Source organism: Salmo salar, chromosome ssa01, assembly GCF_905237065.1.
Source record: "Salmo salar chromosome ssa01, Ssal_v3.1, whole genome shotgun sequence".
In the NCBI taxonomy this organism is placed as follows: domain Eukaryota; kingdom Metazoa; phylum Chordata; class Actinopteri; order Salmoniformes; family Salmonidae; genus Salmo; species Salmo salar.
Window position 1 is genome coordinate 64,734,642 of NC_059442.1, and position 22,900 is coordinate 64,757,541.

General features: G+C 39.8%; 1 protein-coding gene across 1 annotated transcript in view; it reads right to left on the bottom strand.

Moving 5' to 3' along the window:
• LOC106608714 (VPS10 domain-containing receptor SorCS1-like) overlaps positions 1 to 22,900 on the bottom strand; it is a 109,264-nt gene that overhangs the window by 56,254 nt on the left and 30,110 nt on the right. Inside the window, exons 2-5 of the mRNA XM_014206816.2 lie at positions 14,789 to 14,856; positions 10,934 to 11,033; positions 8,665 to 8,823; positions 7,374 to 7,447 (exon numbers count right to left, since the gene is read on the bottom strand). Coding sequence (XP_014062291.1) covers positions 7,374 to 7,447; positions 8,665 to 8,823; positions 10,934 to 11,033; positions 14,789 to 14,856 — 401 coding nt within the window. The remainder of the gene's footprint in view (positions 1 to 7,373; positions 7,448 to 8,664; positions 8,824 to 10,933; positions 11,034 to 14,788; positions 14,857 to 22,900) is intronic.

The window sequence follows — 22,900 nt, forward strand, 5'->3', positions numbered from 1 at the left end:
AGTTAGTTCATGATTTCAACATTTGTCAATGATGTGTGAATTTATCTCATGATCCAGATATGATATGTTAATTGAAGAGTATACTGAAGGTGTGCCTTGTGATTAAATAAATCATCTGTTTAACAAGATGAAGAAAGGCACGCTGAGGTCAAACTGTATGGGAAACATGAATAATCATTCTGTTTGTTCTCATCTATTCCAAAAGGATCCTGTGACAGTGCTTCGCAAAGTCATAAAACAAGTGAGTGACCAGAGATACTCATTTACAAATGTCAACCCCTTTGTTCAATCGCGCTATTAAAACATCAGCTTTCTAGAGAGGACAAAGTCATGTTGGAAAACATTTGAAGGAAGACAATGTTTGTGATTTCCATTTTGATTAAATTCAATTATAATAGGGAACCTAGCTGCATGAAACATTGATCCCTTTCTCTTTGAAAATATAACAATGACAACAAACATTTCCCACAAACATGGCCCCATCAATCACTGGGCCTGTGTGGTAATTCAAGGGGAAGGTGCCTCGGAGCCATTTCATGCTCTTTCAAAAGAGCCACGAATGGGAGGCAGTGGTTAAGTGTGGAGTGACAAGTGTGACCACTTGTTGCATTAATAGCAGCTAAGTGTGGAAGAAGATGGGTTTCACCTCACATTCCATAGTGTGTCAGTGTCTGAGACAAAATAAAAAAAAATGGACCATCTTGCTTCCCTCAGCACTCCGTAATTGTCTTTCTGCTCCATCTTTTTTTAATGGACTTTCTGTCAAATACTTCATCATCTTCTATTGGAGAACAGCAGCCACATGTTCTTAAATAGGCTCCTTCTATGTTCTTCTATCACTCTGGAAGGTATGGACTACATGCCTGCATTGTGTGAGCTATGCTGCTCGTTATCAGGTTGATGGTGTAACTCTGCCAAGTTGAGGCTACTGTAACATAAACTGCAGTATGTGGAGCAGCAAAATATTTTAAGTGTAAATTAACTGAAAATATTACCTGTATTTTGTCCTTGCTTTGTTATGTGTGCTCCGTGCTTTGTTATGATTCTGAACGGTCAGATAGCTAGCAACAATATAAAAAGCTGCCATGTAGGGAATCGTTTCAGCTAGTTTTATCGTGTTCTTGATACAATGTCTTGTTTTGATTGATTTCATTTCAATGCTATCATGGATCAAATTCACTAGCTAGCTAACCAACAACTGTAACAATGTATTTGAGAGACAACAAGTGCTCATTGTGCAAATGTATTTACGTTTTCAACAAACATTTGGAGACTAAATATAGTTAAAACATGTCAACAATCTAAGCCAACACCGTTTTCCCCCTAGTTGAGCACGTGTACAGTAAGTATTGTTGCTAAACAACCAACCAACCCGTCTATACGCACTACCTGTAAATATACTGTACCTCCATACATACTGTAAATATGTTACCAATGTTACCACAGGTTGATAAGTAATTGTAAACTAGTATGAATTCATCATATGACTAATTAAGAAGCTAATGTATTACTCAATATTGCATCCAGCTCTACTGTAGTATCATCTCCATCAGGAAATCTAAGGTCAAATATATTAACTGTTTAGAACAAGAGGCCAGTAAGGGCTTTAACTTGATGGTACATTGCTTCCACTGCATTATTCTTTTGCTCCTGATTTGGGATAAAAAGAAATTCATCATCATTTGTTCGCAAGTGACAAAGTTTGTGAAATAAGTTTTTGTCTAATGTTAGTCCCAATATTAGTAAATGTGAAATATGAACAAATTAAGGTATTCTAATTTAGTTATCCACTTTAAGAGATGATGTTGTCCTAATGGTATTATTTATCAAAACATTAAAAGCTACCTGATCACCCAAAAAGTATTGTTCTCCCTTGCATCCTTGTAAAATAAAATGATTATGTTTAGCAAAAACACATTAATATTATAATTATCTTGCAACAGGCACTACTGCATTAAGTTACTATATGTCTTGCAAATAATTTTGATTGGAGACCAGTACTAAATAAAACATTTCTTAACCTCTATGGGCTAGGTGGGACGCTTGCGTCCCACCTACGTAACAGCCACTGGCAGCCTGTGGCGCGATTTTCAAAACCGTAAAAATCCTATTACTTCAATTTCTCAAACATATGACTATTTTACAGCTATTTAAAGACAAGACTCTCGTTAATCTAACCACACTGTCCGATTTCAAAAAGGCTTTACAACGAAAGCAAAACATTAGATTATGTCAGCAGAGTACCAAGCCAGAAATAATCAGACACCCATTTTTCAAGCCAGCATATAATGTCACCAAAACCCAGAAGACAGCTAAATGCAGCACTCACCTTTGATGATCTTCATCAGATGACAACCCTAGGACATTATGTTATACAATACATGCATGTTTTGTTCAATCAAGTTCATATTTATATCAAAAACCAGCTTTTTACATTAGCATGTGACGTTCAGAACTAGCATACCCCCGCAAACTTCCGGGGAATTCGCTAACATTTTACTAAATTACTCACGATAAACGTTCACAAAAAGCATAACAATTATTTTAAGAATTATAGATACAGACCTCCTCTATGCACTCGATATGTCCGATTTTAAAATAGCTTTTTGGTGAAAGCACATTTTGCAATATTCTAAGTACATAGCCCAGGCATCACGGGCTCGCTATTTAGACACCCGGCAAGTTTAGCACTCACCATAATCATATTTACTATTATAAAAGTTTGATTACCTTTTGTTGTCTTCGTCAGAATGCACACCCAGGACTGCTACTTCAATAACAAATGTTGGTTTGGTCCAAAATAATCCATCGTTATATCCGAATAGCGGCGTTTTATTCGTGCGTTCCAGACACTATCCGAAATAGTAAAGAAGTGTCGCGCGCATGGCGCAATTCGTGACAATAAAATTCGAAATATTCCATTACCGTACTTCGAAGCATGTCAACCGCTGTTTAAAATCAATTTTTACGACATTTTTCTCGTAGAAAAGCGATAATATTCCGACAGGGAATCTCCTTTTCGGCAAACAGAGGAAAAAATCCCAAAGGCGGGGGCGGTCGGGTCACGAGCATAAGCCCAGTGTCCCTTGATCGGCCACTTGAGAAAGGCGATAATGTGTTTCAGCCTGGGGCTGGAATGACGACATTCTGTTTTTTCCCGGGCTCTGAGCGCCTATGGACGACGTGGGAAGTGTCACGTTAGAGCAGAGATCCTTAGTAAATGATAGAGATGGAAAAGAAGTTCAAGAAATGGTCAGACAGGCCACTTCCTGTAAAGGAATCTCTCAGGTTTTGACCTGCCATTTGAGTTCTGTTATACTCACAGACACCATTCAAACAGTTTTAGAAAATTTAGGGTGTTTTCTATCCATATGTAATAAGTATATGCATATTCTAGTTACTGGGTAGGAGTGGTAACCAGATTAAATCGGGTATGTTTTTTATCCAGCCGTGTCAATACTGCCCCCTAGCCCTAATTAAGCACAAAAGTTGGAACTTGAAAAAAGAGTGTACAAAAATCTATTTAAATTATTAATGTGTTCATCAGGAGCATACTTGTATCTACTACAGTGCCTTGCAAAAGTATTCATCCCCCTTGCCGTTTTTCCTATTTTGTTGCATTAGAACCTGTAATTTAAATAGACTTTCATTTGGATTTCATGTAATGGACATACACAAAATAGTCCAAATTGGTGAAGTGAAATGAAAAAAATAATGAGTTTCAAAAAATTCTAAACAATAAAAAAACAAAAAAGTGGTGTGTTCATATGTATTCACCCCCATTGCTATGAAGCCCCTAAATAAGATCTGGTGCAACCAATTACCTTAAGAAGTCACATAATTAGTTAAATAAAGTCCACCTGTGTGCAATCCAAGTGTCACATGATTTCAGGATATATACAGTTGAAGACGGAAGTTTACATACACTTAGGTTGGAGTTCTTTTTAACAAACTACAGTTTTGGCAAGGCGGTTAGGACATCTACTTTGTGCATTTCCCAAGTCATTTTTCCAACAATTGTTTACAGACGGATTATTTCACTTATAATTCACTGTATCACAATTCCAGTGGATCAGAAGTTTACATACACTAAGTTGACTGTGCCTTTAAACAGCTTCGAAAATTGCAGAAAATGATGTCATGGCTTTAGAAGCTTCTGATCGGTTAATTGGCATCATTTGAGTCAATTGGAGGTGTACCCGTGGATGTATTTCAAGGCCTACCGTCAAACTCAGTGCCTCTTTGCTTGACATCATGGGAAAATCAAAAGAAATCAGCCAAGACCCCAGAAAATAAATTGTCGACGTCCACAGGTCTGGTTCATCCTTGGGAGCAATTTCCAAATGCCTGAAGGTACCACGTTTATCTGTACAAACAATAGTACGCAAGTATAAACACCATGGGACCACGCAGTCATCATACCGCTCAGGAAGGAAACGTGTTCTGTCTCCTAGAGATGAACGTACTTTGGTGCGAAAAGTGCAAATCAATCCCAGAACAACAGCAAAGGACCTTGTGAAGATGTTGGAGGAAACAGGTACAAAAGTATCTATATCCACAGCAAAACGAGTCCTATATCGACATAACCTGAAACGCCGCTCAGCAAGGAAGAAGGTACTGCTCCAAAACCGCCATAAAAAAGCCAGACTACGGTTTTCAACTGCACATGGGGAGAAAGATAATACTTATTGGAGAAATGTCCTTTGGTCTGATGAAACAAAAATAGAACTGTTTGTCCATAATGAGGCTTGCAAGCCGAAAAACACCATCACAACCGTGAAGCACGGGGGTGGCAGCATCATGTTGTGGGGGTGATTTGCTGCAGGAGGGACTGGTGCACTTCCCAAAATAGATGGCATCATGAGGTAGGGAAATGATGTGGATATTTTGAAGTAACATCTCCAGACATCAGTCAGGAAGTTAAAGCTTGGTCGCAAATGGTCTTCCAAATGGACAATGACCCCAAGCATACTTCCAAAGTCATGGCAAAATAGCTTAACGACAACAAAGTCAAGGTATTGGAGTGGCCATCACAAAGCCCTGACCTCAGTCCTATATAAAAGTTGTGGGAAGAACTGAAAAAGCGTGTGCGAGCAAGGAGGCCTACAAACCCGACTCAGTTACACCAGCTCTGTCAGGAGGAATGGGACGAAATTCACCCAATTTACTGTGGGAAGCTTGTAGAAGGCTACCCGAAACGTTTGACCCAAGTTAAACAATTTAAAGGCAATGCTACCAAATACTGTCACAACCTGACCATTGAGAGCCCTTGGTTCTCTATTCTGTTGTAGGTCAGGGCGTGACGAGGGGGGTGTTCTAGTCTTTTCATTTCTATGTCGGTGCTCTTGATATGGTTCCCAATTAGAGGCAGCTGATGTTTGTTGTCTCTAATTGGGGATCATACTTAAGCTCTCCATTGTTCCCACCTGGGTTGTGCGATATTGTTTTGTTGAGTGCTGATGTGCGCTCTGTTACTTCATGGTCGTTGTTTGTTTATTGTTTTGTTTAAGTTTCACTAATAAAAGATGTGGAACTCGAATCACGCTGCGCCTTGGTCCGTCTATCCCAACAACCGTGACAAATACTAATTGAGTGTATGTAAACTTCTGACCCACTGGGAAATAAATAAAAATAAATCATTCTCTCAACTATTATTCTGACATATCACATTTTTAAAATAAAGTGGTGATCCTAACTGACCTAAAACCGGGAATTTTTACTTAGATCAAATGTCAGGTATTGTGAAAAACTGAGTTAAAATGTATTTTGTACACCTGTTCTGAAAGGCCCCAGAGTCCGCAACACCACTAAGCAAGGGGCACCACCAAGCAAGTGGCACCATGAAGACCAAGGAGCTCTCCAAACAGATCCGGGACAAAGTTGTGGAGAAGTACAGATCAGGGTTGGATTATAAAAAAATATCTGAAACTTTGAACATCCCACGGAGCACCATTAAATCCATTATTAAAAAATGGAAAGAATATGGCACCACAACAAACCTGCCAAGAGAGGGCCGCCCACCAGAACTCACGGACCAGGCAAGGAAGGCCTTAATCAGAGAGGCAACAAAGAGACCAAAGATAACCCTGAAGGAGCTGCAAAGCTCCACAGCGGAGATTGGAGTATCTGTCCATAGGACCAATTTAAGGCGTACACTCCACAGAGCTGGGCTTTACGGAAGAGTGGACAGAAAAAAAGCCATTGCTTAAGGACAAAAATAAGCAAACACGTTTGGTGTTCGCCAAAAGGCATGTGGGAGACTCCCCAAACAAATGGAAGAAGGTACTCTGGTCAGATGAGACTAAAAATGAGCTTTTTGGCCATCAAGGGAAAAAATATGTCTGGTGCAAACCCAACACCTCTCATCACCCCGAGAACACCATCCCCACAGTGAAGCATGGTGGTGGCAGCATCATGCTGTGGGGATGTTTTCCATCGGCAGGGACTGGGAAACTTGTCAGAATTGAAGGAATGATGGATTGCGCTAAATACAGGAAAATTCTTGAGGGGAAACCTGTTTCAGTCTTCCAGAGATTTGAGACTGGCACGGAGGTTCACCTTCCAGCACGACAATGACCCTAAGCATACTGCTAAAGCGACACTCGAGTGGTTTAAGGGGAAACATTAAATGTCTTGGACTGGCCTAGTCAACGCCCAGACCTCAATCCAATTGAGAATCTGTGGTATGACTTAAATATTGCTGTACACCAGCGTAACCCATCCAACTTGAAGGAGCTGGAGCAGTTTTGCCTTGAAGAATGGGCAAAAATCCCAGTGGCTAGATGTGCCAAGCTTATAGATGTCTCTATAAGCTTGGCACGTTTAGCCACTGGGATTGTTGCCCATTCTTCAAGGCAAAACTGCTCTAGCTCCTTCAAGTTGGATGGGTTCTGCTGGTGTACAGCAATATTTAACCCCCAAGACACTTGCAGCTGTAATTGCTGCAAAAAGTGACTATACAAAGTACATGGTGACTCTACAATGTTATGCACCCTCAAGTTTCAGTTTTTTTGTTTTATTTCTTGTTTCTTTCATAATTAAACATATTTTGGATCTTCAAAGTGGTAGGCATGTTTTTTAAATCAAATGATACAAACCCCCCAAAAATCTATTTTAATGCCAGATTGTAAGGCAACAAAATAGTAAAAATGCCAAGGGGTTGAATACTTTCACAAGCCACTGTATATGCCATCTATTGAGTTCAAATCAGGTACTAGCAGGTACTTCTTGAGATTAAATTAATTGTGTCAATTGTGATGAGCTATCAGTTCAAAATGCTGTCAGTAGAGGAAACAGTGGTACTTTGTATGAATATTGTATTACAGAGACTTGAAGTATGTGTCCAATGATGATAGAAAGATTTTTACTCTCACCAGTAAAATCTGTTGGGGACTACACTCTCATGCACGAGGTGCCATCTTCTTCCAAATTCAACAGAGACGTAGAGCTGCAAGAAAAGAACATCCTATAGTTTAAAAAAATCAGAAGAGAAAGAATAACATTTTATTCCAGAGTTAAAACTAAGAGTTCAAACGAAGGAAACATTAGACCTGGAGAATTCTCTCCCTCCATTTTAGGGACTGTCATCTATGTCTCATGGAGGGTCATACAACATTTTAATTGTATTACTTTGTTTTTTTACTTTTTGCACTGCACTTCAGAGCACTTTGATTGTTTTTGTTATGAGTGCTGTACAGCTGAATCTTTAAAGCAGGCTTGAAAATAGTACTTAACCATCAGTATATTCCCTTTGCATTATGCTATTGACCTCCCTCTTTCAGCAGAGTAGGGCTGTTATCCAAGCTCTCAAAAGTCTTTTCAGCTCTCAGCCCAACTCATATGATAACACTTTTACTTAATCTGAGAGCACATCACACATAGGGAACTGTTGTACAATACAATTGTTTTGTACAATACTATTGCACAGTAAAAGACAGCAAATAAATGAATTAATATAAAAGCAGAACAGAAGAAGGAAACCATACAGAGAAGAAAACAATCACACATTTATATTAACATAAAGATATGGAGTAAACTCAGGGATAACTTCTCCCCAGCTTCTTCATTTCAACCATATTGATGGCTCTCAATAAAGCATCTCATCCCTCCCCCTCACCATTTATCTTACTTCTCGGCCTTTGACTGCACTCTCTCTCATAATCAAGTCTTTCAATAGCAGGATGGGAGGAGAGAGTTTGATCTCTGTTGTGTTGAGTTAAACAAACAGTTGGGTTCTCCTTGAGAATAATAAGTGTGGTCTCAGTCTCCTGTTTGGGACATTAACTAACACATCTCTAGTTTGGACTCTCAAGCCAGACCGTGTGGCCTGTTTGGAAGAACATGTGGTGAGATGTCTAGACTTTGGCCACAGTCGTCATGGCTTGGGTGACAGATGTCTCTTGATGTGAAGTCCATTACTCTGAACATAGTACATTGATGGGTCGGCTACTAAGAGGTGGGAGGTGCTTTCCCCACTGGGAGACAATGATGCTAATGAAAGAACAGGCAGAAGTGTGGAGCACACAGCTACGGTTGAAGTAAACATCTTGTTAAAGCCAATAAGGTCAATAGACTCAATAGAATTAACAAGACCTTTACCTCAATCAAGTTGTGTGTGTTGTTTTCTCCCCCCTCCTCACTTATAATTGACCGGATTCTCTTTACCTTCTGGTCATGGCCGTAAGCCAGGATCCAGTCCTCCTGCTCGGGGTGGAAGAGAAGGCTGAGGATGTTGAAGGCTAATTGGTACCTCTGATAGGATGCGCCCTCATCAAGACTAATGATCAGGCTGCTCTCCACCTCCGGGTCGGTCAGTAACATGATCTGAGATGAGAGAGGATGGGTCAGGAGACGAAAGGAGAGATTTATAAATCACAACATTTAGCAATATTTATCATTATCCATTCATGTCCGTAATGATTAAACTTGCTAATTATACTATTGTTATGAGTTTTCCCTTTAAAAAAAAAACACATGAAAAAAATCACGTGAATAGAATACATGCAAAAGAACACGTATGGTTTTTGCACGTGTGAACAAATCACTTGAAAAATGTAATGCTATGTTGACTGGTAAGACACATGGTTTTCGGACGTGTGTGACATTTCACATACATTTTACACGTGAACAAATCACGTGAAAAATGTGATGTGGGAAAAACAGACACGTGGTTTTCAGACACGTGAAGTTTCACATGACTCAGATACATGTGGTTAACCAATATATCACGTGATATTTATTATAAATTTCACGTGTGCTTTTGTAACTGCCGGGATTAGAGCCCGGGAGAGCCAACGTCTTGACCCTTCGACAAAGAGGGACAATTTTGAAGTCACAGGCGGGCTACCTCATTACATGACCACTTTCACATTTTAATGTCAACTAGAGCTATCCAACGAATCAAAAATGTGATCAACTTTATCACAGGATTTGCTGTGATTAATCATGATTATTCGCTAATTCGTAATTTGCTCAAATTGAGATGTCATTTCAGATTTTTTTGCAAAAAGCATTAAAATAATATTGCAATTTTGATTTTGTCCAAAGTAACAGTTAGCAAAATCAAGTAAATTGATAAACACACCCAACTTTTTTGTCATTGCATTGTTGTTTTTAGCTGTATATTTTGGAAGTTTTCAGTGTACTTTTAACGTTTACAGACAATGCGATATAAAAACAAATAGGGCACTAAATTTACAAAAAGTTAACTTGAGTTACGGAGTGCTAGCTTCTCTGTTCTTTTCACTGGACTTCTTCTATACTGTAGGTCATTGACCAATGTATTAAGAAGAGAGGCGTGCGCCTGCAGCAATACACTCCAAATGGATGGCTCAGAAAAAATACATTATTATTTTTTAACACACCTGATTTATTATACTCAGGTAGGCTAAGTTACCATTTTACAGAATGGCATTACAGAATTGCAATTCCATATGTGGAAACATTGCTACTGCAACATGTTAACACCACCTGTTCACATGTGAGGAGAATAACACTATTTCACCACCACATGTGAATTTTCAATTCCACATGTGAAAGTTAGATTTTCACATGTGTAGTTTTCCTACATGTGAAACTGCAAATTTGGTTTTCACATGTGATCGATTTTCACATGTACTTGCAATTCAACTTGTGAAACCGCAAATTTAAGGTGAAAGGTGAAAACATGTTTTTTTTCTCACATGAAAAAGTTGTGTTAACATGTGAACTCTAAATTTAATACAGGTAGTGTCACATGTGAAATGTACACCTGGACTCAGGGGTAGATGTAACATAGTAAATGTATATCCGGGACACTCGAAATAGCATATGTTACATTTTGTATGCTATGTATTCATTTGTGGATGTCCATCATCCATTTTGTATCATATGTTACGGATTACAATTCATATGATATGTTACAAAATTGCAAAACATATGATATGTTATGAATTCCAATGCTGTTAGCTAGGTGGCTAACATTAGCTAGGCTAGGGTTTAGGGTTAGGGGTTAAGGTTAGGAGTTAGGTTAAAGAGTTAAGGTTAGGGGAAGGGTTGGCTAACATGCTAAGTAGTTGCAAAGTAGCTAAAAAGTAGTAAGTAGTTACAAAGTTGCTAATTAGCTAAAATGCTAAAGATGTCCGTGATGAGATTGGAACAGATTGGGTTGTTAGACATTCGCGTTATACGCCTACCCATCCACCCTGACCAACCACCATACTTACATTTTTTTGCCTGTAACCTTCTATCTTATGTAACCTTACCATACAGTATGTAACATATGAATCTGATTTGAGTGTCCTGGATTTACATTTAGTACGCTATTTGAAAATACGCTTTTCATATATGAAACTGAAAATTTGACATGTGTTTTTTTTGTAAGGGTTAAGGACAGCAAACAGATATGGTTATGGTATGGTACATGGTAAGATAAGATACATGTACGAGGACATACCTTTCGTTTGTTATTCGGACTCACGTACAAGTAGCTTAGTATGGTTTTTGGTCCAACCTTTTTATTAAGTTTCTCATATGTTGTTCCATAGTCTGTTGACCTAGAATTAAATTATGGGATTAACAAAAAAGTGTTATTTTACTGTTAATGGTGAGAATGAGAGCACGGAGCAATATCAATGATAATACCTATGGCTATGCGGGCAAGCAGAAAATTAAAACAGGAAATAATACAACACAATTTGCCAGTTGAATAGAGAACTGTTTCATTATCAGAATACACATGGATATCTGTATGACAGACTATGCAAGGGAATTATATGATTTGTAGTCAAAGTAAAACATTCAGTATTCAAGTCTCCTAAAATGTTGACACCATAATGACCATTATAAATATCAACCCTGTATCTCAGTACCATCATAAAAAAACTAGCTTGATAACAACTGTGGTGGAGTTGGATACAGTTACATAATCATATTACAAAAATTAGATGTATGGAGTCATAAACCATTTACAGAAGCATCTATATTTCACATTTCCATTATGCATTTTCTGGTTGTCAGAAATATTTCAAGTGTAATATGCTACATTCAGTAACATACAGTACTGTACTTGTTTGCAATATTTGAACAAAACATTCCAGTTTTACAGTCTCTGTTTCTTAGCTCTCTGCTTCCTAGTCTCTTATAAAAATCGAGTTTATTGGTTGCGTACATCAATTTGCAGATGTTATCACAGTGAAATGCTTGTGTTTTCTATCAGGGCAGTAATATCTAGCAATACACAAATAATCCAAAAAGGAAAAAAAAGATACAGTACTTTTGTATAAATAGTGTACATATAAAGTGGGTAAAACATTATGTACACGTTATTGAAGTGACCAGTGTTAAATTACTCTATAGAGCAGCAGTCTCTAACGTACAGGGTAGAGTAGCGGATGGTAGCCGGCTAGTGACAGTGTCTAAGGTTCAGGGCAGAGTACCGGGCGGGGGCCGGCTAGTGATGACTGTTTAGCAGTCTGATGGTCTGGAGATAGAAGCTGTTTCACAATCTCTCGGTCCCAGCTTTGGTGCACCTGTACTGTCTTCGTCTTTTAGATGGTAGCGGGGTGAAAAGGCCGTGGCTCAGGTGGCTGAGGTCCTTTATGATCTTCTTGGCCTTCCTGTGACAGCAGGTGCTGTAAATGTCCTGGAGGACAGGCAGTGTGCCCCCGGTGATGCCTTTGGCTGACCGCATCACCCTATGAAGAGCCCATTGGTTGCAGACGTTGCAGTTGCCAGCCCGCCAGAATGCTCTCTATGTTGCATCCGTAAAAGTTAGTGAGGGTCTTAAGGGCCAAGTCGAATTTCTTCAGCCAAATGAGGTTGAAGAGGCTCTGTTGCACCTTCACCTCGCTGTCAGCATGGAGGGACTATATCAGGTCTTTAGTGATGTGCACTCTGAGGAACTTGAAGCTTTTGACCCACTCCATTGCGGCCACATATCTGTGGATGGGGGTGTGCTTTCTCTGCTGTCTCCTGTGTTCAATGATCAGCTCCTTCATTTTGTTGACATTGAGGGAGACATTATTTTCCAGGTACTACTCTGCCAGGGCTCTCACCTCCTCCCTGTAGGCTCTCTCGTTGTAGTTGATAATCAGGCCTACCACTGTTGTCGCCAGCAAACTTGATGATTGAGTTGGAGACAAGCGCAGACATGCAGTCATGGGTGAACAAGGAGCGCAGGAGGGGGCTTAGAACGCACACTTGTGGGGCCCAGTGTTGATGATCAGATTTGCGGAGGTGTTGTTGCCTACCTTCCCCACCTGGGATCGACCTCAGGAACTGTAGGACCAGTTTCACAGGGTGGAGTTCAGACCCAGGGCCCTGAGCTTGGTGAGGAGCTTGGAGGGCACTATAGCATTGAAAGCTGAGCTGTAGTCAATGAACAGCATTCTTACATTGGTATTTCTCTTGTCCAGGAGGGATAAGGCATTGTGCCGTGCAATGGCAATTGTGTTGTCAGTGGATCTGTTGAGGCGGTAGGAAAATTGTAGTGGGTCTAGGGTGTTGGGTAAGGTAGTGATATGATCCTTAACTAAGTTAGTGCTATTGGGTGAAACTCATTTAGTTCAGTTACCTTTGTTTCTTGGGTACAGCCTTGCGAGGGTTAACACGCTTAAATTTCTTACTCTCGTCGGACAAGGAGAATGAGAGCGAACAGTCCTCGTGAGCTGCGGTGGCCCACAGCGGCAGCCCGGTGGTGTTTTCCTTGAAGCGGACAGTGAGGTGTTGATGTCTGCGACTTTACTGGCTTTCCCTTTATAATCCATGATTGTCTGGAGTCCCTGCCACATACGTCTTGTGTCTAAGCCATTGAATTGTGACTCCACTTTGCCCTTGTACTGTCGTTTTGCCTCTTTGATTGCCTTACGGAGGTCATAGCTGGTCTGCTTGTGTACGTCCATGTTCCCAGTCACCTTGATGTGGTTAGATGCAGTGGTTTGTGCTTTCAGTTTCGCGCAAATGCTGCCATCTATCCTTAGTTTTTGGTTTGGATAAGTTATAATTGTCACAGTGGGAACAACATCCTCTATGTATTTCCTGATGAACCCAGTCTCTGAGTCAGTGTATACATAGATACTATTCTCAGAGGCGAACCAAAACATTTCCCAGTCCGCATTATCAAAACAATCTTGAAGCGTAGATTCTGATTGGTCAGACTTACAATTGACAGTCCTCACCATGGGTGATTCCTGCTTAGGTTTCTGCCTATAGGTGGGGAGGATCATAATAGAGGTGTGATCTGATTTGCCGGAGAGAGGGCAGTGGAGGGCCTTGTAGCCACCCCAGAAGGGAGAGTGGCAATGATTCAGTGTTCGATGCACGAGTATCACAGAAGATTTGTTGATAGAATTTTCCTAAGATTTCCTTTATTAAAGTCCCTAGATACAATAAATGTAGCCTCAGAATATGTGGTTTCCAGTTTGCACAAAGTCCAGTGTAGTTCCCTGAAAGCCATTGCCGTGTCGGCTTGGGGGGGAACATACACGGCAGTGATGATGAAGAAAGTTATCTCGGGAGTTCATGCAGTCACTTGATGGTGAGGTATTCCAGATCGGGAGACCAGAAGGACTTTAGTTCCTATATGTTTACACAAGTTGTTAATCATAAAACATACTCCTCCGCCTTTCTTTTTCCCTGAAAGTTCTTTCTTCCTGTCTGCATGATGGACGGAGAACCAAACTGACTGAATGGATGGGGACAATATATCCAGAGAGAGCCATGATTCCGTAAAACAGAGTATGTTACAGTCACTGATGTCTCTCTGAAAGGAGATCCTCGCCCTGAGCTCGTCTACTTTAATGTCCAGGGACTGAACGTTAGCGAGTAATATACTTGGAACCGGTGGATGGTAATGCATGCCGCCTGAATCTGACTAGGGCCCCACTTCTTCCTCTTACTCGTCAGCGTTTTGGTGCAGACCCCGGGATGAATGGAGCTGCAGTTCAAACAAACAGCATCCATTTCAAGTCTAATTTCTGTTCAAAATACTGGTGGGTGACCGCCGATTTAATATCCAAAAGTTATTTTCAGCTGTAGGTAATAATACAAGAGACATTCTGAGCAAATAATGTAAGAAATAACAACAAATAAAGTTGGCTAGGAGCTAGAAACAGAGCGACCGTGTCTGTCTTTATTTTGGCAGTTACCTATATAACCAACATACAACATGAGAAGGGCCATTAGTTTTTCTAACAATGTGATAGGTAATCACTCAGGCCCATGGTCACATGCTCAAGAAAGACTTGTGGCCCTAAACATGAACACCAAAGCCCAAGAGAAATCAACTGAGATGAATTTAACCCCTCCTTACCTCCATAGAGAGCTCTCTGTGACACTGCCAAGGCTGAAGTCAAAGTACTTAGTCAGCATTAGAATCACCTACAAAACAGAACACAGTTCCCATCTCAGCACGCATCTTTAGACAATAAGAGTAATATACAACCTTTTGATAATGTAACACTTCCATGCATCATATCATCTGACACTTTGGTTGGACTTGAAGTAATGAGTTGCATATTATGCAGTATTTCACAATTCTGGCAAATAAGCCTAAAATTGAAAATAAGGGAAAAAATTCACTTTTGACTACCTCATTTTCAAACTTGCACCTGTTGCTATTTTATCATTGGAAGTGGTTTGAGCAGGATGGCCTTGGGAGGTGTGTATCATCAATTTTACAACAGCAGCAACACAGCAGCCTTAATATGGATACTCAGCTTAATATGGACACTTGTCAAACCCCCACACACATAAACTAATCCCAAACCAACTTCTGAGGCCTTGTCAAGGCTTCATTCTGCATGAGAATGTTGCATCTTCTGTGTAAAGGTTGTGACATGATTCCCCTGGTACTGCTGCTCAGTCCGTTCACCAGCTCCGGAGGTCTAGGTCACCGGACTTCTAGGTGTCACTGAACTGGATCATCACCACCAACCCCGGACTGTCTTGTCTCATTACGCACACCTGGTTCCCATTCCCCCTGATTAGTATGTGTATATATATGTGCCCTATGTTCCCCATTGTCCTTGTCAATCATTGTTACCATGGCCGTTGGTCCTGTGAGTACCTGTGCTTTGTTGTTTTGGCTTTCGTGGTATGTGTACTGTGCACTTGTTATTTCGGGTCCCGTGTAGTGTCATTACGGGTCACGTCCCCTGTAATTATTAAAGGTTAAACCTCGCTCTTTTGTTTGGGTTACATCCCTGTGTATTTTATATACGTGTTTGTTTAAGGCTTCGTCCCCGTGCCTTTTTCATGACATGTTGTATTTTTGGGTGGAGTAATAAAACCCCCTATTATCTTTTCCTGCGCCTGTCTCCGATCATTATACAATGCGACAGGTTGTGGGTTTTTTTGTGCTCAGCGGGTTTCTTCCATGGCAAGCATCCCAGGTACAGCAAGGCTCTCCTCGTAAATATCATGGACATCTTTTTTGAGGAGATTGTAAAGAGCACCATTGTTATATGGAAGTTAAACAAGCTCATGCTTAATAGATATTTAGACAAATAAATTGCGAGGTGTAACGGAAATTATTCTACATGTTAATAAATGGCTCTCTATGGACAGCTCTATTTTCTGTCTTAATTTGAAAGGAGAAACTTCTTTCCTACTCAGCGATTGTTGGAACCTAAATCAGTCTTTGTATCACTTCATTAATATTGCATACGTCAATGTTTACAGAGATTTTTTTCCCATTCTCTCAGGTCTAAATACTTGAAGACAATGTGGAAAAAATACAATTTAATAAAAGTACGCAACTGTCTCAATAGTTTACTGCATAAGAAACCGGTGTGAAGGTCTTCTACTCCTTGGAGACAACACCTATCTCCTGGGAGAATTGGTCTTTCCAATTGTACCCATTTATTTTGTTTATTATTTGGCCTTTTAGTTGTGTCTCTTCATTATAACATGTATATATTGTGGTTAGCCAAAGTGTGGTGAGGAATAATCTGAGTATTTTAACACAGCAGTTATATAGAAACCCACAGATTGGGAAATACAGTGCCTTGCAAATGTGTTCATCCCCAGTGGCGTTTTTCCTGTTTTGTTGCATTACAACCTGTAATTTAAATAGATTTTTATTTGGACTCCATGTAATGGATATACACAAAATAGTCGAAATTGGTGAAGTGGAATAAAAAACAAAAACATGTTTCTAAAAAATGGAAAGTGGTGAGTGCATATGTATTCACTCCATTTGCAATGAAGCCCCTAAATAAGATCTGGTGCAACCATTAACCTGTTAGGGCTGGGGGGCAGTATTGACACGGCAGGATAAAAAACGTACCCGATTTAATCTGGTTACTACTCCTGCCCAGTAACTAGAATATGCATATAATTATTGGCTTTGGATAGAAAACACCCTAAAGTTTCTAAAACTGTTTGAATGGTGTCTGAGTATAACAGAACTCATATGGCAGGCAAAAACCTGAGAAGATTTCATGCAGGAAGTGGCCTGTCTGACAAGGTGTCGTTCTTCTTGCCTCTGTTTATTTAAGACTGAGGATCTCTGCTATAACGTGACACTTCCTACGGCTCCCATAGGCTCTCAGAAGGCGGCAAAAAGCTGAATCGTGGCTTTGCAGGGTCTGGCTGAAGAAAAGTAGCGTGTTTGGGTAGTGGCTGGTTACAGTACTGTGAGACTCAGGCGCGTGCCCGCGTCGACCGAATGCTTTGTTTTCTTTCCTCTGTTTACCTAAACGTAGATTCCCGGTTGGAATATTATCGCTTTTTTTACGAGAAAAATTGCATAAAAATGGATTTTAAACAGCGGTTGACATGCTTCGAAGTATGGTAATGGAATATTTAGAATTTTTTTGTCACGAATTGCGCCATGCTCGTGACCCTTATTTACACTTCGGATAGTGTCTTGAACGCACGAACAAAACGCCGCTATTTGGATATAACGATGGATTATTTTGGACCAAACCAACATTTGTTATTGAAGTAGCAGTCCTGGGAGTGCATTCTGACGAAGAACATCAAAGGTAATCAAACTTTTGTAATAGTAAATCTGACTTTGGTCAGGGCTAAACTTGGTGGGTGTCTAAATAGCTAGCCGTGATGGCTGGGCTATCTACTGAGAATATTGCAAAATGTGCTTTCACCGAAAAGCTATTTTAAAATCGGACACCTCGATTGCACAAAGGAGTTCTGTATCTATAATTCTTAAAATAATTATGCTTTTTGTGAACGTTTATCGTGAGTAATTTAGTAAATTCCCCGGAGGTTTGCGGGGGGTATGCTAGTTCTGAACGTCACATGCTAATGTAAAAAGCTGGTTTTTGATATAAATATGAACTTGATTGAACAAAACATGCATGTATTGTATAACATAATGTCCTAGGTGTGTCATCTGATGAAGATCATCAAAGGTTAGTGCTGCATTTAGCTGTCTTCTGGGTTTTTGTGACATTATATGCTAGCTTGAAAAATGGGTGTCTGATTATTTCTGGCTGGGTACTCTGCTGACATAATCTAATGTTTTGCTTTCGTTGTAAAGCCTTTTTGAAATCGGACAGTGTGGTTAGATTAACGAGAGTCTTGTCTTTAAAATGGTGTAAAATAGTCATATGTTTGAGAAATTGAAGTAATAGCATTTCTAAGGTATTTGAAAATCGCGCCACGGGATTACACTGGCTGTTGCGTAGGTGGGACGATTTCGTCCCGCCTAGCCCAGAGAGGTTAACTTCTTGGTGACAGGGGGCAGTATTCGGAAATTCAGATGAAGTGCCCAAAGATAAATAACGTGCCCAAAGTAAAATGCCTGCTACTCAGGCCCAGAAGGTAGGATATGCATATTATTAGTAGATTTGGATAGAGAACACCCTGAAGTTTCTAAAACTGTTTGAATGATGTATGTGAGTATAACAGAACTCATATGGCAGGCAAAAACCTGAGAAAAAATCCAACCAGGAAGTGGTTTGTAGTTTTTCAATTCATTGCCTTTCCAAACTACAGTGTCTTTGGGGTCATTTTGCACTTCCTAAGGCTTCCACTAGATGTCAACAGTCTTTAGAACCTTGTTTCATGCTTCTACTGTTTCTGGGGAGAGAATAAGAGCTGTCTCAAGCCTGGGACCAACAAGTTGTTTGCATGCGCACCGTTCCTTCTTTTTCCTCTGTAATGAATACGCTATTGTCCGGTTGGAATATTATCGAATATTTATGTTAAAAAGACCCTAAGGATTGATTGTAAACATCGTTTGACATGTTTCTACGAACGGTAATGGAACTATTTGATATTTCGTCTCGGGTTTTGCACTTGCGCATTATGCCTTTGGATTAGTGATCTGAACGCACGAACAAAACGGAGGTATTTGGACATAAATAGGGAGTTTATTGAACAAAACAAACATTTCTTGTGGGAGTCCTGGGAGTGCATTCCAACGAAGACCAGCAAAGGTAAGTGAAGATTTATAATACTAATTCTGAGTTTTGTTGACTCCAGAACTTGGCGGGTAACTGTATAGCTTGTTTGAAATCTGACACAGCGGTTGCATTAATAAGGAGAAGTGTATCTATAATTCTTTCAATAACTATTGTAAATTTTATCAACGTTTATGATGAGTATTTTTGTAAATTGATGTGCTCATTCACCAGGAAGTTTTGGTGGGAATACTTTTTCCTGAACATCACGCGCCAATGTAAAATGGGTTTTATGGATATAAATATAAACTTTATCGAACAAAACATACATGTATTGTGTAACATTGAGTCCTGGGAGTGTCATCTGAAGATCAAAGGTTAGTGATTAATTTTAGCTGGTCTTCTGTTTTTTATGACGTCTGTCCTTGCTAGGAAAATGGCTGTGTGGTTTTTCTTGTCTAGGCGCTGTCATAACATAATCTAATGTTATGCTTTCGCCGTAAAGCCTTTTTGAAATCGGACAATGTGGTTGGATTAACGAGAAGTGTATCTTTAAAATGGGATATAATAGTTGTATGTTTGAGAAATTTGAATTATGAGATTTTTGTTGTATTGAATTTGCCGCCCTGCTATTTCACTGGCTGTTGAATAGTGTGTCCCGCGGGTGGGACGCTAGCGTCCCACATGTCCCAGAGAGGTTTTAACCTTCAGAAGTAAAATAATTAGTTAAATAAAGTCCAGCTATGTGTAATTCAAGAGTCACATAATCTAAGTGTATATATACACATGTTCTGAAAGGCCCCAGAGTCCGCAACACCACTAAGCAAGGGGCACTACCAAGCAAGCGGCACCATGAAGATGAAGGAGCTTTCCAAACAGGTCAGGGACAACGTTGTGGAGAAGTACAGATCAGGGTTGGTTTGTAAAAAAATATCTGAAACTTTGAACATCCCACGGAGCACCATTAACTTCTATGGGCTACGTGGGACGCTAGCATCCCACCTGCAGGACACAGCCAGTGAAATATCAGGGCGGCAAATTCAAAAACAACAATGTCATAATTCAACTTTCTCAAACATACACTTCTCCTTGATGTAACCACATTGTCCGATTTCAAAAAGGCTTTACAGCGAAAGCAAAACATTAAATTATGTTAGGAGAGTACATAGACAAAAATAATCACACAGCCATTTTCCAAGCAAGGACATGTGTCAATAAAACCCAAAACACAGCTAAATGAAGCACTAACCTTTGACGATCTTCATCAGATGACACTCCTAGGACATTATGTTACACAATACATGTATGTTTTGTTCGATAAAGTTCATATTTATATCCAAAAACAGCATTTTACATTGGCGCGTGATGTTCAGAAAATGTACTTCCACCAAAACAGCCGGTGAATGTGCACATCAATTTACAAAAATACTCATCATAAACGTTGACAAAATATATAACAATTATTTAAAGAATTATAGATGGACTACTCCTGGATGCAACCGCTGTGTCAGATTTTAAAATAGCTTTACGGAGAAAGCACATTTTTCAATATTCTGAGTACATAGCTCAGCCATCACAGCGAGCTATACAGACACCCGCCAAGTTTGGGGCATCCTAAACTCAGAATTGTTATTAGAAATATATTCTCTTACCTTTGCTGGTCTTCGTCAGAATGCACTCCCAGGACTGCTACTTCCACAAGAAATGTTTTTGTTCGAAATACTCCATATTTATGTCCAAATACCTCCGATTTGTTCGCGCATTCAGGTCACTATCCAAAGGCATACCGCGCGAGCGCGGTACCAGAGACAAAGTCAAAATGTTCCATTACCGTACTTAGAAGCATGTCAAATGCTGTTTAAAATCAATCTTTATGTATTTTTTTACGTAAAATTGTGATAATATTCCAACCAGACAATAGCATTTTCATTCAAGAAGAAAAAGCAGGAACGGCGCGCTCGCGTGACTGCGCATATCCAATCCCTTTGTTGCCAGGCAGTCCACTCAGTAACTGAGCTCCTATTATCTGCCCAGTGACAGGAGAATGCTCAAACCACTATCTGAAGGTTGTTGACAACCAATGGAAGCCTTAGGAAGTGCAATGTCACCCCACAGACACTGTAGTTTCGATAGAGAATCAAAAGAAGAACTACAATTCTCAGACATTCCACTTCCTGGTTGGACTTTTCTCAGGTTTTTGCCTGCCATATGAGTTCTGTTATACTCACAGACACCATTCAAACAGTTTTAGAAACCTCAGTGTTTTCTATCCAAATCCACTAATAATATGCATATTCTAGTTTCTGGGCCAGAGTAGTAACCTGTTTAAATTGGGTCTGTTTTTCGTCCGGCCGTGAAAATACTGCCCCTACACCCCAACAGGTTAGACTTGCAGCTGTAATTTCTGCAAAAGGTGGCTCTACAAAGTATTGACTTTTGGGGGGAAAGTTATGCACACTCAGGTTTTCAGTTTAAGTCTTATTTCTTTGTTTCAAGAAATATATATTTTGCTTCTTCAAAGTGGTAGGCATGTTATGTAAATCAAATGATACAAACCCCCTAAAAATCAATTTTAATTCCAGGTTGAAAAGCAACAAAATAGGAAAATGCCAAGGGGGTGAATTCTTTTGGAAGCCATTGTAGAGATGAATGGTCTACCAATTACATGACCTTTATAGCTTCCAAAAGTCCCAATCTGCTGGACAATGTCATACCTAATAAAATGAACCAGAGCAGTTTGCAAAGTAGACCCAATTACTTCCTGTCTTCTGGATGGTCATTAACTTAACTATTTACATGGAGAAGGTCCAGTGGAAGACTCAAATCATTTCTATCCTCAAGTGCCAGCTGGAAAAGTGTTAGGCAAGTGTTGAAAGTGCAAGGTGAAGCTCTCTTAATAAGGACAGACGTTCCGCTAGCGGAACGCCTCACCAATATCCAATGGTAGAGCGTGGCGTGAAATACAAATACCTCAAATGCTATAACTTCAATTTCTTCAACATATGACTATTTTACACCATTTTAAAGACAAGACTCTCGTTAATCTAAGCACATTGTCCGATTTCAAAAAGGCTTTACAGCGAAAGCAAAACATTAGATTATGTCAGGAGAGTACCCTGCCAAAAATAATCACACATCCATTTTCAAAGCAAGCATATGTCACAAAAACCAAAACCACAGCTAAATGCAGCACTAACCTTTGATCTGCATCAGATGACATTCCTAGGACATTATGTTATACAATACATGCATGTTTTGTTCAATCAAGTTCATATATCAAAAAACAGCTTTTTACATTAGCATGTGATGTTCAGAACTAGCATACCCACCGCAAACTTCCGGTGAATTTACAAAATTACTCACGATAAACGTTCACAAAAACATAACAATTATTTTAAGAATTATAGATACAGAACTCCTTTATGCAATCGCGGTGTCAGATTTTAAAATAGCCTTTCGGCGAAAGCACATTTTGCAATATTCTGAGTAGATAGCTCGGCCATCACAGGCTAGCTAATTTGACACCCACCAAGTTTGGGACAACCTAAACTCAGAATTACTATTACAAAAATTGGATTACCTTTGCTGTTCTTTGTCAGAATGCACTCCCAGGACTTCTACTTCAACAACAAATGCTGTTTTGGTTCCAAATAATCCATAGTTATATTCAAATAGCTCCGTTTTGTTCATGCGTTCAGGTCACTATCCGAAGGGTGACGCACGAGCGCATTTCGTGACAAATGTCAAAATATTCCATTACCGTACTTCGAAGCATGTCAAACGCTGTATAAAGTCAATTTTTATGCTATTTTTCTCGTAAAATAGCGATAACATTCCAACCGGGCGACGTTGTATTCATTCAAAGGCTGAAAGAAAAAAATGGAGAAGTCTCGTGGACGCGCATCTCCAGTGTCACTGTTCCCAGGCTGACCACTAATAAAATCTCCTGCTGTTCTTCGCCCAGAGAGAGGAGAGACGTCATTCCACTTTCTGGCGACTTCTGAGAGCCAATGGAAGCCTTAGAAAATGTCACGTTACAGCACAGATGCTGTATT